The 16,597-nt window shown below is 35.9% G+C and overlaps 1 protein-coding gene across 1 annotated transcript; it reads left to right on the forward strand.

Annotated features, from left to right (window-relative positions):
- Positions 1–10,945: 10,945 nt before the first annotated feature.
- LOC149827962 (large ribosomal subunit protein eL31-like) lies at positions 10,946–16,131 on the forward strand. Its single transcript, XM_090019757.1, has 2 exons — positions 10,946–11,151; positions 15,714–16,131. The coding sequence occupies exons 1-2, from the start codon at positions 11,066–11,068 to the stop codon at positions 15,991–15,993; spliced, it is 366 nt and encodes a 121-aa protein (XP_089875883.1). The 5' UTR covers positions 10,946–11,065; the 3' UTR covers positions 15,994–16,131.
- The last annotated feature ends 466 nt before the right edge of the window (positions 16,132–16,597 follow it).

Genomic DNA, 16,597 nt, shown 5'->3' on the forward strand with positions numbered 1-16,597 from the left:
CAAAAACTAACATAAAATTGGGTTTTTGAAACATTATTTCATAAAATCATGCATATTTAAATGTTAATAAACCCTGAATTATATGCATGATCAAAGGTCTAGGGCCGACTTATACACATGTGTAGAGGCTGTTGGAAGGAAACCCATGCACCCTAGGGTTCATGAGATCGATTTGGGGGCTGATTCATGCGCAAGGAAGAGGGCTTTTATGATTTTCTTAAGAGTGTATTTTCACCCATTTTTCACTCAAAGAAGTGGGTTAAGGTAAAAAAATTCTATTCTTTGCTTGTTTTTGAGTGTTTTTAGGGAAAGATGGCATTGGAAGATCCCTCATAGCAATGGTGCACTCAAGTAACGAGTGAAAAGTGATTAAGAATCAAATGCAACTATTGTCAAGATAGTTTTTAGGTGGTATCTCTCAGTTGAATCATCATTTAGCCAAAATGCATCATAATGTGCAAGCATGCACCTCAAAGAAATTGTCAAATGTTGTAAAATGACAATGACAACAATTACTTAATGATCTCAGAGGAAAAATACAAGAAAGAGAGATGAATAATGCAAAAATGAGGTATGCGAAGCCTTGAAAAGATGCATATTACGAAGATGAGCTCCCTACTTCTGATCCAACAACCCATAGCATAGGACCAAAAGTAGAAAGTTTTGCATCGAAAGAAAAATGTGTGACTGATGCTAGTAGTAATGTCGCAGGCACAAAAAAAAGAAGAGGAGAAAGAAGATAAGAAGGAATTCTTTGAGATGAGGCAGGAGGTAGACCTAGAGGCTCTATTAAGAGCTTTTTCCCTCCTAGGACTACCCCTGGGGCACAACCCAACATTCGTACTTCTATAAAGTCGAGCATGCGGATGTCATAGTTGAGAGATGGATTTATGATGCCTTCATTCATTTCAATGTGGCAAATTTCTTTCATTTTTTGGCCATGACAGATGTCATAACCAGTATCGAGCTTGGATATAAGATGCATTCATGTCATGCTTTAAGAGGAAAGATTTTAGATGTTAATGTGAATGGAGTGAAGGCTTATTGTGATGAGATAAGGCAATCATGGAGAGAGACTGGGTGTAGTATCATGGCAGAGACTCTTTTGAATGGAGTGGACATTTAATGGATTAACATGAAAGGAGCATAAGAGGTAGATGATGAAGACCACATGTATCTTGGAGACAATATAGATGTCGAAGAAGGAGAAGAAGAAAAAGAAAATAAAGATGAGTATGATTATTGATGTATCATGTTTTTTTAAAAAACTTGTTCTTGTGAGATATTTTTGTTTATATAATATGAAAGTATGACTCTTGTGGTATATAATAGAGACATAAATGTTTTATATGTGATTTTATGTATATATTTTATGAAAATCATCATTATTTCATATGATATAATTTTTTTAGAATTTTTACTAAATTTTTCTGATTTTTTTATTTTTTTGATTTGTTTAATTTTTTATTAAAAATTTATGATACGTTTACATACGATATAGTGTTACTATTGGTTCGACTGATATGGATAACGATACACTACTTGCAACCTTGATTGATCTTCCTCTAGGTAAGAAACGTATAGGATATAGGTGGGTGTTTAAAGTTAAGACCAAAAGCGATGAATCCCTAGAAAGGTATAAAACAAGGCTGGTTGTCAAAGGCTATGATCAATAATATAGAGTAGATTATGAAAAAACCTTTGCTCTTCTCGCTAAGATGACTAGTATTCACACTTAACCGTCATTGACTCTATTCAAAATGGTCAATTTATCAACTAGATGTTAAAAATGTCTTTTTAAATAGAGAACTTTGTGAGAAAGCTTACATGGATCCTCTGCTAGGAGTTTATATTAATGGTAAAACTCCGAAACTAAAAAAGACCTTGGATGGTCTTAAACAAGCACCTAAGGCTTGGTATGATAAATTTAGTCATGTTTTGATTGATTTGGGATTTATTTTTTGTTATACTAACACTCATCTCTTTGTCAAGAAAACATAATATTGTGATACTTCTATTATATGTTGACATGATCATTACAAGAAATGACAAAGAAACTATTGAAATTAAATTTGTTTAAAAAAAAAATTGGTATGTCTGACTTAAGATTTTTGAGATATTTTTTAGGAATTGAGGTTGCCTACTCACCTAGAGGATACATCCTCTCCCAAATGAAATTGGCAGCTAATATATGTGTTAAGTCAGGAATTTCTATTGAAAAGAAGGTGGAGACCTCAGAAGTCATAAATGTTAAATTAAGATTTAAAGATGAGATACTACTCGAAGATCCTACTCCTTTTCACCAATTGTTTGGATCACTCACCTACCTTTCTATCATCTGACCTGATATCGCGCATGTGATTCATGAATCAAGTCAGTTTCACCATGTTCCTACCACAATACACATGGGAGCAATTCTGAGGATTATTCGTTGTTTTAAAAATAATCTCAAAAGGGTTTTTCTTATCATCCTCCTCATCATTAGATTTAATTTCTTATGCTGATGCTGACTAGGGTGGTAATCGAAATGATAGAATCTCAACTACTGGTTTTTGTGTTTTCTTAAGGGATTCTTTAATTTTTTGGAGGTACAAGAAACAATAGAAGGTTTCATTGTCTTCAACAGAAGCAGAAATTTGAGCCATGGCTATGACAACAATGGAGCTTATATGGCTACAAACTCTTCTTCTGGACATGACAGTTTTCATCTCCAAATCTTTGAAGATGTGTTGTGACAACAAAAGTGCAATCTACATTACAAGCAACCACACCTTCTATGAAAGAATAAAGCACATTGAGATGGACTGTCATTACGTACATGATGAGTATATGAAAGGAACTATTGAATTACCGTATGTCACATCGGAGTACTAGCTTGCTAATTTTTCACCAAAGCTCTTCGTGCACCTCATTTTATTTTTCTCATTAACAAACTTTCAGTGATCTCACCGTAAGTTTGAGAATGGGATTTAAAATATATACATATATATGTTATTGTATATATACATATATATAATATATATAATTTTTGTAATTAGGGGTATATCTATCTTTTTACCTCTTGGTATTATAATAAGCCACTAGGGACTATTTGTAATTTTTCATTTTTATTTTCTTTTTTTCTTTAATTAAAAGAACAAGATCTCTATGGTCATTAAACCATAGAGTCGTTAGGACCTCATCTCAATGACTCTATGGGAACCTCCCCTTGGTCCATTTGGTGTATAAATAGGGGTTGTTAGCCATTTTCATTGTTATGCTTTTTAGAGAATTTTACCATTAATAAAATCATTATTTTTTATGATTTTTTTTTTGTCTTTGTGAGCATTGAGAATAGCCCTTAGTTGGCTCTTTGTATCTTGCCCATTAGTGGCTTTTCATTTGGTGGTTGTGCACTCTTCATAGCCCTTTGTGGCATCTCTCTTGTGCACTTAAGGTTTCATTAGAGCTCGTATCATATCTCACACTAATATCCATGTCGATGTTAGAATAAAACAATACAAATACAATAAAATGCCACTAAGGGATACAAGAGAACACAATTGCAGTAGGGCCACTAATGGGCCAATCACAATTTCAACAAAGGAGATAATCACTAAACACAAGTCACAAATAAAACACAATATAAAAATATAAAGTGTATTGAACCACAATCATGCTTAGAAAAGCACATATTCATACAAGGGAGAGCTCTATTTATAGAGCCAAGGAGGAGAGAGAAAGGGAGGCAATAACAGTCCAATAGTCATATTGCCAATCAATATAACTGTTGGGAACAATTCAACAACTAGTTTGATTGCTCCAACACTCATATTGACTGTAACAATCAAAAAATAAAATACAAAAAATAAAGACCCTAAAAAGTCCATAGACCCCTACTAGACTATCCCTCTTAGATGATGTAAAATGACCAAAAAGCCCCTGATATACATACAACATATTTTAACACTCTCCCTCAAACTTACGTGAAATCACCGAAAGTTTGTTAAAAAAACTGTGGTAGAGGAAAAGCCTTGGTAAAGAAGTTTGTAATCTAAAATTTGGATGGTATACATGGTAAAACAATTTTTCCTTCAAGTATTTTTCCTGAACATAGTAACAATCCATTTCGATGTGCTTCATTCATTTATGAAATGTATGATTGTTGGCTATATATATGGCGCTCTTGTTATCACATCATAACTTTGAAGGTTTCGAGACATCAACTCTCATATTTGTAAGTAATAACCGCAACCACACGACCACAGTTGTTGTTGTAGTCATCGCCTTATATTCAACTTTTGTAGTGGACAACGACATCTTCTACTGCTTTTTGCGCCTCTAGGATATAAGCGAATCACCTAAGAATATACAAAAAACCATAGTTGAGTATCAGTTATTGGGATCTCCTCCTTAGTTAGAATCAATATATGCAATAAGATTTAATAATGAGAAAGCATATAAGAATAATCCTTTAAATATAGTGTTTTTAATGTATTGAACTATTCTCAACACAGCACTCATGTGAATTAAAGTAGGCACATGCTAAAATTGACTTGCAGTATGCACTGCATACGCAATATCTGGTCTAGTAATAGACAAATACATTAGTGATCCAACAAGTTGCCTATAAGGAGTTGGATTATCCAATAAGACTTCATCTTCAACTCTCATTTTCGCATTAATTACTTCAGGAGTGGTAGCAGATTTTTCATCTATGATCCCTAAACGTGCAACAATATCATATGCAAACTTTATTTGAGACAAAAAATATCCTCTTGGTGAATAGGCTATTTTAATACCTAAGAAATATCTCAAGAAACCAAGGTCAATTATATCAAAAGTTTTCTTAAGCATAATTTTAATTTCTTCAACTCCCTTATCACTTACAGTAATAATCATATCAACATATAGGAGCAAAATGACAATCGTAGAACCTATAGATCTTATAAAAAAAGTAGTACCAGTATAACATGATTTAAATCCAAAATATAACATAGTCTTACTGAATCGATCATACAAAGCTTTATGGGCTTGTTTAAGCCCATATAAAGCTTTATGAAGGCAGAGAATCATGCCTTTTTCAATATTTAGACCAAAGAGAGGATCCATATAGACTTTATTTAAATTTGTATATGGTTGTTAACTCAAAATATAGCATTTGTTTGTTAACTCAATTTGTACATGTACATGTTCTTGACTTGGTAGATGATTGTTATAGGTATGATTGTGGTATATTTGTCATAGTGTATATGCAATACTTAGGCAGAAAATATGGATTGAACTTCATGTAAGTATGTGTTTATATGTCAGTTATTTAGTTATTTGGGATATTCGCTATAGTTAGTTGTTTGCTAATAACCATTTTTTTAGCAAGATGTTACAGATATAAGGAATCATATAATCAACTTCTATAAGCACATGAAGAAAAGGGCTTTCAAGGGTACGAAGGCCAATAAAAAGGCAGAGGTTGAGGAGACATCGGCCAATGAAGTGCCAAATGTCGATATCTCAATAGTTGAGCTGTGGACAATTATGAGTTTATTATAAATTTATATTGTGAGCTTCAAACATTAAGGATGTAAATGTACACACATATGAGTTGTGGACACTATTGTTGTTCTTTTGTTTTTTTTTTATTGTTTAGATTCAATTTTTATGGTTTTTACATCCACACACACATGTATCAATGAATATATATGCAAACATGAATGAATAAATGTATTGTAAAATGTAAGAGCATGTTTATTTTCAATAAATGAATGCTATTAAATTTATGCAAATATTTACTAGAACGAGGAAGTCGGCATAATTTGTCAACTTTCATAATTATTTTATGTGAACTTCATTCTCGCAAATATTTGTCATTCTTATGCAAAAATTTACTGGAATGAGGAAGTTTGCATAAAATAACTGCGGTAATTGACAAATATTTCTTATATTGAGACAAATATCCTACTTATTCGCATATACTTTAAAATTTTGCATAAATATTGTGTGAACCTCTAGTTAGACTGAAACCACTAAAATCACAAATAGCTTATTTGTTTGCATATATTTTGAATTCACATAAACATATGTGTGAACCTTCAGTTAAACTGAAACCATTAAAATCATAAATATTTTACTTATTCGAATATACTTTATTAATGCGCATATAAACATATGCATGAACCTCCACTTTAGTTTAATTGAACATTGCAACATGGCAAATATTGTACTTAAATGTTTGCGAATTTATGACATGTATGATATTTCTTATTTTTTGTGAATTTATGACATGTACATATTCGTGACTTGGTATATTTATCACAAGTATGATTGTGGTATATTTGTCATATGCGAATTTTGCAGTTATTTTATGTGAACATCCTCATCTCAATAAAAACCCACTTATACATATAAATCCATTCAAATGACATTATATACAATATTGATAAGTTACAATATTGATCTTCCATACAAAACAATCACATAAAGTCATTGTTGAGGATGCTATAAATGGCACAATCATAGCTACTCAATGACCTTATTTGCGTTTTCGAGAAGACCAGCTTGATTATGTATCATATCCTTTAGTATGTGATTTTCTTAAGTGCAAGAGCTAACTTTGCTTCAAATCCACTTAAGGTCTCTTTGTGCTTCACCCCAACTTTCTTTTGCTCCTGAAAAGCCCTCTTTACAGAGGGAGAACATACAACTTGCTGAGCAGCTACAAAATCATCAGTGGTGGTACGTACCATGAACGACAAGCAGATGCCTTCGCTGCCCTCGTTTTAGTCTTTAAGTTCAGAGAGGAATATTGTGGGGTAATCCTTCGTCTAATCCTTTGTGGAAAGCAACAAAAATTTGCTAATTCCAACAATCTTAAATTGTTGGATATCTCAGCTGGTCATTTGGCACTCAACTTCATTCATATTGTGCAACCAAATATCCTTCCTTGCGATGTCCTTTACCTCCACAACCATATCAACATTTTTTTCCTCCTTTGTACCTTCATAGGGGCACCAATTTACCTACATTTTTTTCATGGTTAGACATACATACATACATTTATATAAAAAAGTTAAGAAATATCAACAACAATACTTACGCCTGCCCTGGTCAACCTGTGAAGCGATGGAGCACATTCGACATGTCTTATGTGACGAGCCACCAATCTTTGATCACGGCCCTCTTCGTTGCATAACCAACTTCACATTGCAACAAGTGTAAATTCATGGACAAAGTCATGCATCTGGGGCCTTGCAATAGATATATGCTTCAAACCTACAATGATTAATACAATGATTAACAAGGATTAATACACACTATATCTCAAAACATTGAGATTAATACACAGTATGCAAGTATGGTACAATGTTAAATAATGTATGAGTATAAATCAAAAGTTTAGGTACAATGAAGGAATAAATGCATGCAATAACACCAACATCCCGATAATATTTTTCTTTCACATCTTGCACTACTCAAACTTGCATACAAGTGTGCAAGTGTGGCTACTCTTCATGTGTATTGATCAACGCAATCCAAGATACACGATACATGGATTGACTTTCTACCTATGTCAGTAAATAAGCACAAGCCAAAGAAGTAAAACAAAAATGCTCTCACCTCCTTATCCACCTTACTACCGTCCTTTCCTTCAACACACAGTAATTTTGCCTTCATCCTCCTCGCCGTACTGGGGTCATAGTAGCTCCTAAGCCATGAAAACTTGATCTTTTCTCCTTCAAACACATTATTCTTTGCTTGCAAGTAAAGATCACACAAGTGCTTGAAATCACCACTTTGGTGTTCACTCACTGGCTCTCCATGGTACTTCAGTTTGGTGATTCATGTGACATCCTCCAACGTGATGGTTATCTCTAGTCAATGCCGCTTAGTGCATAGTCATTTTATACCAGCTATCACTTTCGAAAGATGCACAAACTTGCCTTAACCTTACGTGACATGGAGTGTATTACGACTCCATACACACGACACAACAAAACCTCATTACTGAAGGAACAACACCTTATGGCCCCTAGTCTGAAGATCAGTTAATGATTAAACACCATAACGAAGAGCACCACCCAGACTCATTCGTCGATGCCTAGCCATTCACTCGCCTAGCCTCGAGTCACCATACTCGGTTGAAACCACCTAAGGTAATCTCTGAGGAAATTAGCCCTAACTTACATGAACCCCCGTGCATCCAACCATAATATGTGGGAAACTCTTGCAAGCCGAGAGGTCCTTAACCAAATCTCCAAAGGCAACATCCTCTGATCCGGTGACACTGCTTAATCAAACAACACTCCATATTTGTGCCGCCACACAACAATGCACTAACGATGATATTGTTGCTTATCGTGTAATGTGCTATCACTGCATGTCACCAATCAATCCAACACATATTGTATGTTTCTACACTCGATGCATTTTTCACTCCGTAAATCTCTGCACTATCACAGCTCCATTTCGAAGGCTCGGTCTGGGACATTCTCTCTCACCCAAACCATTATTGTTCTCGACAATACCGATGCAGGTAAGAACACAATCTTAACTGATATGGCAGTTTTCCTTTAAACTCATCTTTGGTTTACTTCTTTTTTTTACCCTACTCAACTTATTCTGGTTTTGATCCACCATCGCTGCAACCTTTAATATGTCAAGTCTCATTCCTTAGCGTGCCTATGATCATTTAGACAGTGATCTTCCTTTCCATCAACATCGAGCATCATTTGCTCATGGGACCTAGTGTAGTCTCATATATAAGCAGGTCATCCTCACCCGCACGATAAACTTATCGTCTTCAAGCTCATGGCTGGGGTGATTTTCAACCCCAATAAGGGCAATTCTAAATACTTTGTGGTCTTTACAGAGAAAGACGATCACCAACGTGTGTCGCAGGGATATAAACTCCCTTAAGCACCAACTTATGATTTTTCAACGGTCCAAACTATTCCTCAAGTGGGGGACGCCTACTTGCGTATCACCTCAAAGCGATCCTTCAAAGCATCATCCTGAGCACTCATCCTCACAAGGGACAACACGGTTCAACGCTGTAACTCTCATCCGGAGTCAGCATGCTGCAACTCTCATCCAGAGCCAGCATAATGTTCTTGCAGGAACCAAACCGATGAGCCATGAACAAAAACTTTTTTCGTACACATAATCTATAAATAAACTGTCAACTTAAGGGACCAAAATAATGAGCATTCTGCTCAATATGAGCACTCCGCTAACCCATAATCTTGGGAGAGAATCTAAAAGTTTAGTTGAGTCTCACATACCCAAAGGTGTAAATCCATTCAGTCGAATCCAATGTGCATTCTCTGCATGCACAAGGAAAACGTCACGCTCTACATGCGATCCTAACGCACAACTAGCAGGAATATTTGGTTTTCTCTTAGCTAACTAAACAACAATCTTACATTTGTGCTTATCATCGACAAGATAACTTATACCAACCAGCCAATATCTTGCTTCTATGCTCGGTCAACCACACATCAGCTGCACAAAATTAAGTAATCAAGATAAACCATCACTATCTTCTTCAGTGTCACACACAATGAACAAAAATGACTCCGTAAATCTTTTCACTCTGATGCCAATTTTGTTACGAACATAGAATTTTTTGCAAACCTGCGATGCGCTAGACTGCCTAGTCTGGCTAGGCTAACAGCCAAAGGCCATGCATTGACACTTTTTTCATGTGCTGAATCATTTCATTGGCCCTACCCACTACCTCGTGCGCAGCTGCGTAGTAAAAGTTGATCAAGCACATCTTCAAAATGTGAATTTCAGTTAGTTCATACCGCTTAGTGCATAGTCATTACATACTAACCGTCACTTTCGAAAGGAGCACAAACTTGTCGTAGCCTTATGTGCCAATGTATTGCCACTCCATACACACGACGCAACAAAACCTCGCCACTGAAGAAACAAGACCTTGTGACCCCCAGCCTGAAGACCAGTTGATGATTGAACACCATAACGAAGAGCACCACCCAGGCTTATTCGTCGGTGCCTAGGCATTCACTCGCCTAGTTCTGAGTCACCATACTCAGTTGAAACTACCTAAGGTGATCTCTAGGGAGAATTAGCCCTAACCCACACGCACTCTCGTGCGTTCAACAGCTACGCGTGAAAAACTCTTGCAAGCTGAGAGATCCTTAACCAAATATTCAAAGGCAACATCCTTTGATCTGCTGGTACTGCTTAATTAAACAACGCTCCACGTTTGTGTCGCCGCACAATGATGCACTAACGATGATATTGTTGCTTATCGTGTGTCGTGCTATCACTGCACATCACCGATCAAGCCAACACATAATGCACGTTCCTACACTCGATGCATTTTCCACTCTGTAAAACTTCGCACTTCCACTGCCCTATTTGAAAGTCTTGGTCCGAGACAATAACAAAATCTAAACAAATATTAAACTGGCTTAAATTGAACCAAACTGATAGTGAACCCAAAATCCCTCCAACTTCTTGTTCTTTTTTTTAATTGATCAAATCAATGCATCTTCGCTTGTGTTGCAAATAGATGAGATATAAAATCCCAAAATACAATGGGAGGTCGGTTCAAATCCGAGACAGCCAAAACTTGCAAATTTGGCTTCCTGAATCCAACCCTAAGCTCCGCTGGGACATCAGCTTGGGTATAGGAAAAAACTAATTCCATAGACCCTAATCCAGTCCAACCCCAAAACAATGGGGCTTATAAGGGTCCAACCATACCCAACCCAACCGAAGCAATACGACCGGTTTGATCCCGTACCTAGTGAAGCCATAACGGGAATATCGGGCCGTGTCGGGCCGTTCTGCGTCACCGGAGATTGTCCTCTATTCCGTGAATGCCCTCGTGACGGGCATTCTTGTTATAAGATGTGAACATTAAGGGTATAAGTGCACTCCACATAAGAAGGGTATTTTCGTTATATTTATTACATAATGAGGATATTTCTGTTAAAGTGGAGCCATAAGAAACTTTGGGTATTAGGGTTAGGGTTTTGTGAGACTAAAAAAAGAAAAAGAGGCAGAAGAGGGAAGAAGAAGAGGAGGCGAGGCAGGCGACCAGCAGCAGGCAGCAGCCATGGTGGAGAAGGGAGGCAAGGGAAGGAGGGAGGAGGTCGTTACCAGAGAGTACACCATTAACCTCCACAAGCGTCTCCATGGATGGTCTCTCTCTCTCTCTCTCTCTCTCTCTCTCTCTCTCTCTTTCTCTCTCTCTCTCTCTCTCCTTGCATTTTCAAAAGGGGCAAGGGAAAGAGGTTGAAGGTCGTTACAAAAAAGAATGCTTTGAATTTGGTGCTCGTTTGATAATGGTGGTAGGCGTAACTTTTTTGGGCGAATTTTCCTGTGGTAGATCTGATGCAATGCATTATTTTTTTTGTTTCTATTTTTTATTCGTTTTCAGTTGAAGGGATTCACCATCTATGGCAAGGTGGGGGTGGGACACTAATGAATTTGTGGGACTGGGGCACTAATGAATTTGTGGGACTTTATGATTTCCTTTTTGATGCGGTATTCAGGTTCTTGGTTTCTTTGTGGGGAACACTTTTGTGTTGTATCAAATCTTTTTCAATTTGGGTGCATCTTGGAACCGATAAATCGTCAGTCCATACTCAATAGTTCATAGAGTAATTCACTTGATCTTTAATTCATAAGGTGTAGGGTATGTCTGATATGAACCCTGTGTGTTGAGTCATCTGGTCTATGAAGCGTAGGATGCCACCATTTTCTTTATCCATTGTCTAGGCTTTGAATACTTGGTTCTGGTGTTAGGTTTAAATAGTTTAAAAGCATAAACCTGTCATTGCGTGCTACGTTTTATTAAAATTGCCATGTTCGTGTCATGGTTTGTGTCCGTGTCTGAGTCCTCCATAAAGGCTCTTCTTCCGCAAGGAATGTTCAAGCTATGTTCAAAGGATTTGCTGATTTGTTTCCTTTGGACGGGAACACTGTATTTTTTCATCCACATATAGATTTTTTCCTCTTATATCAACAGAAGACAAAGTGTCCAGCACTTTAGTATGATGGAGTTTTTGCTTGTGTACGCTAATAAAATTGCTCTCTGATCTGAACCAATCCTTTTCTGTTAATTAACATAATCTTCTAGAATTATGTTTATGCTGGAATTATGTTTATGCTGTGCTTTAGAATGCATATCGTGATTTCAATTCATATGATGGTAGCCTACTCACCAATGTTGGTCTCGGCTATTTCTCAGTGAAGGATTTTCTCAGGAGAGTTTAGAAGAAGCGGTTTTTCTGGGAGAATTGATATTTTAAAGAATAAAAATGTTTAAAATATTGGCTTAGTAATATTTTTCTTACAAAAATATAAGTAGCTAGAAAAGTTGCTAAAATAAAAAAACAAACAAAGTGTATATACATTATGTTTGCAAAATAAAAGCACAAAGTCATTGTTTTCTTAATGGGTAGGGCGTTAGTCTCTTCCTCAAAAGGTGTTGAGTTCGAATTTTGCGTCTCATAAACTTTTTCGCTGTATGATAATCTTAGCATTTTTTTAGTATGTGTAAGCAGAGTCACTGATATATTGAAAATATAGTGATATTATGGGCTATTTCAAGTTAGCCGATAATATTGGGAATATATTTCAATATTTTCAATATATCAGTAAATTATATTTCTCATGATAATATAAATATCACTACAGAAAACTGTGTTTTCAGATTTTGCTTTTTCAAAAAAGCCCCAAATTTATTAAAGCTAAAAATTTGGAAAAATCATTATAATTTTTTTTTAAAAAGCGACCTTGGCCTCAAATTTTGGTTTGATTTGGTTCAAAAACCAAATCAAATCTATGAGTTTTGCACATATCATGATTTTTTTTTCAAAAGATATTGTTTTCAAAAAATATGAAAAATGGGGGATTTAAAAAACAAAAAACGCGCTATTAATTTCTATTAATAAAAACAGATTGATTTCCAAAAACAACTCAACTATTGGGTGAGATTTGAGAAAATCTCCCAATTAAGTGTTGTTAGGGACCCTTTCTGAAAAAGGGCATTTTGGGGATTATTAAAAACTTAAAAACGTGGTTTAAAAAGTTTTAAAGGGTAAAATAGGAAATAAAAGTCAAAACATGTTTTAAGGCTTTTAAAAAGGGCATTTGGGGGTTTGTTTGTTAGTTGTTAGCTGCTAACTTAGTTGCTCATTTATCAATTTATATTGTCTATTTTAAGGTCTTTATCTTAGTTTTCTTTTATTTTTCCATTTTCTGTATTTTTACTTATTTTTAGAATTTTGATTTAGTTTTTATATATTGCTGAGATATTCCTGAGATTTATCAACTTTTGAAAATCTCTCCCAGAAATTACTTTTAATGATACAGGTGACTATGTGTGTAAGTTTTCAGGGTCATAATAAAAAATTCACAATCTGGCATGATGGTGGGTCATTTGTGCACCATTTGGAGAGGTTGGGGATCAAGTCCCACCTTTTCAAAACCCTTTACTGGTAAAAAACCATTTTGGAACAACGGTCAATCTTGGCTTGGCTCAAGCTTGGAACCGATCTGAGTCTGGGCAATGCTGTTCAAGCTCGGCTCCGAGATTGAACAGAACGGGGGCATTTTGAAGTGAGCCAAGTTCGAACAGCCCAGGCTCGGCTGGCGTGTATGCCTGTATATACATGTTTGGTATGTGTAGCCAGAAATTTGGGGAGTGTATGTGTTTGTCTATGTGTTTATTTATTTATTATCTCATTTCATTTTGGGTTGAAGATACTGAATTGACCTTCGAATGGGTATCATTTTTAAGTTTTAACCATGGACCTTCTCCCCCCTAAGGGAAAGCGAAAATGCTAGATTCTGTTTTCCTGCTGGCTGTTGGTTTCTGTTTTACTGCTCTATGTGTGTGTGTCTGCATCATGTTTTTTAAGTTAAAAATAAAAAGGCTAGAACTCCGGTTTCTGATCATTTATGAATACGTGTCTGTAAATTTGTATGTCTATATTTCTGTGCTGTTGTGTGTGTGTATGAGAGAGAGAGAGAGACCAGGATCAGTTTTCCTAGTGTCCAAAATCTAGTTTCCATGGTTATGCTTTACATCCACAGTAGTTCCATTTTTGTATGTAAATGTGCCATGAAAAGGAAATAAAAAGAGAAAAAAATTGTATGATCGGTAATATGGAGTGGAATACATCTTATCTGGTGGCCAAAAAGAACCTTATTTTAGTATTAATCATCTGATAAGTTGGATTTGCAAATATTGTTTGTGTTCATTATGCTCCAAACCCTGAGCCGGCTGGTTCTCCCATTCAGGTGCATCAGTGAAAGCACTTTTTGGTGCATCTAGGATTAAAGCACTTGTTTTTGGTGCAGGCCATGAAAGCAGTACCAAAATTGAGTCAAACTATGAATAATACTACATATGATCCCTGAAAAAAATAAAGGTCCAGGTTGGCCATTGAGATGATGGGGGATAAGCTTTAATGATCGAGAGGGTAACAGCTTGGATCACCAATTAGGACCCCTAAATGACAGCTTGGGTGATAAAGGAGGTAGGGTGAATAGAGGCAGCCAAAAGTTTTTATGGCTTTAGGTCAAGCTATTTAGGTTTAAGCCTCTTAAATGCCTTCATAAAGTTCTCATTAAGGGGCGCTTGAATCCTGAAGAGATAATTGCCTAGGGATTATTTCTTCTGCTTTGGTGTGGGCCCTGCGTCCCAGTCAAAAAATGGAAAAAATTGACTATTTCTTCCGTTTTTGCACATTTTATCCCCCAAAATGGGGTTCAAATATCATTCATGCACATCCTGAAAGTTAATTTTTAAATTGTGAACTAGATGCAAGAGGGAGGCATTTTCCACAAAAAAGATTATTATTTAGAAGTGCCACCCAAGCAAGAAACTTGGAAATATTCGGCTGTTCCTGTATGGATTTAGTTGCATTATAATTATGATGCACCAGGTCAAGGAGATGTTCCTCACCATTAAACTTCCTACAGCCAAGCTCGTAATGTATTCAACATTGGTAGGTGTTACTTTCACCTGTCACATGGATATTCCATTGACTCCCATTTCATGCCCCCTTATGTGTTGTCCTATTGGGGCCATCATAAAAATGGTCGAGTCCCCAAATACATATGTGTACGGCTTTTGTGGTGCTCTTGATTTGTTAACATCTGATAGGTGGAATGGGATGATGCAGCACATCCCTTTTACCAAATGTAATTTTTTATTTATTCTATAGATGCGAGGTCAAATCCAAGGCCCACAGACCCATTACACTTTGGTAAAAGCCTGAGTCTTAAATGGTAACTGATTAAGAAATTTCTTTACCTGTCAAAGTTTTAATTGTTCAAGATATCCATTTGTTTCATAAAACTCTGTTCTTCCCTGAAAGGGGATTATTAGAATTGTTTGAGCAACTCCCATAATCTTTGACCTCTTGCCAATTGATTCTGAATAACTTTATCTAGGTTGGAAGTGAATTGCTTCAAAGCCTTCTAACTCAACAAATTGAGCCAATTCTGATTTTGATTTACCAGTTGTTTCATGGCTTTTATTGTGTATATATAATATTTTCATCTTCTTGCTGTTCCATTGATTTTTCCGTTAAATGTACTGCCAGTATTTTTTTCCCTATCATTTTTACCACAAGTTACAGCTAGTGGATTAAGATCTTTCAAGTTTTTCCTTTTCACTTTTTTTTCTCGCTTGCCATCTATTTTGATTTCTTTATCAACACATCAAGAATAATGCATCTTGGTCACAGCACTTTTAAAAAGATGGCTCCCAAAGCTATCAAGGAGATAAGGAAATTTGCGCAGAAGGCAATGGGAACTACAGATGTGAGGGTAGATGTGAAGCTTAACAAGCATATATGGAGTCGTGGCATCCGAAGTGTTCCCAGGCGGGTAAGGGTGCAGATTTCACGCAAGAGGAACGACGAGGAAGATGCTAAAGAAGAGCTCTACTCACTGGTTACTGTGGCAGAGATCCCTCCTGAAGGATTCAAAGGATTGGGGACCAAGGTTGTTGAGGAAGGTGATTGAACTTCATTTGTTAGGTACTTTGTTTCATCATTGCCCTAGAGTCACTGTTTTGGATATGCAGAAAATTCTTATGAGCACTAAATTATGTTGGAATTGGATATTTAGAGTATCTAATTTTTGCACCATTTTTTTTGGTAATCAGATTTTTTCTTGCATCACAGTAGTGCTCGTTGTGTTGTAACGTGTTCAATGCATCCTTGAAAATATACATGTTATGGAACCCGGATCCACATCCGTTTTCCAACCAGTTAAATGTGATTGTAATTACGGCAGGCTGAGCCAGCGCTGCTAGGTCTCTGCCCCTGAGGTGGGAGTAAAAAAAAAGAAGTATGTTGTAATATTTTTTTTCTCCTCAGGTGTATTATTCCTTTTAAAAAATTATTACATTATGGCATAAAAACAAAGTCAAGTCTTTTACAATTTATTAATAGGAAAAAATATTAATATGGATAAAAAATTGAGAATACAAATAGAGGTCTAAAAGAATGAAAATATTTTATGTATACTCAACTCTTTAAGGTAATATCGATTTAACAAGTTTAATAATAAAGTAAAAACTAGCCACTTTTAAAATAAAGTAGAACATATGTTCTCTTTAAATTTC

This window comes from Nuphar pumila, chromosome 10 (assembly GCF_984573655.1).
Source record: "Nuphar pumila chromosome 10, dmNupPumi1.hap1.1, whole genome shotgun sequence".
Taxonomy (NCBI): Eukaryota; Viridiplantae; Streptophyta; class Magnoliopsida; order Nymphaeales; family Nymphaeaceae; genus Nuphar; species Nuphar pumila.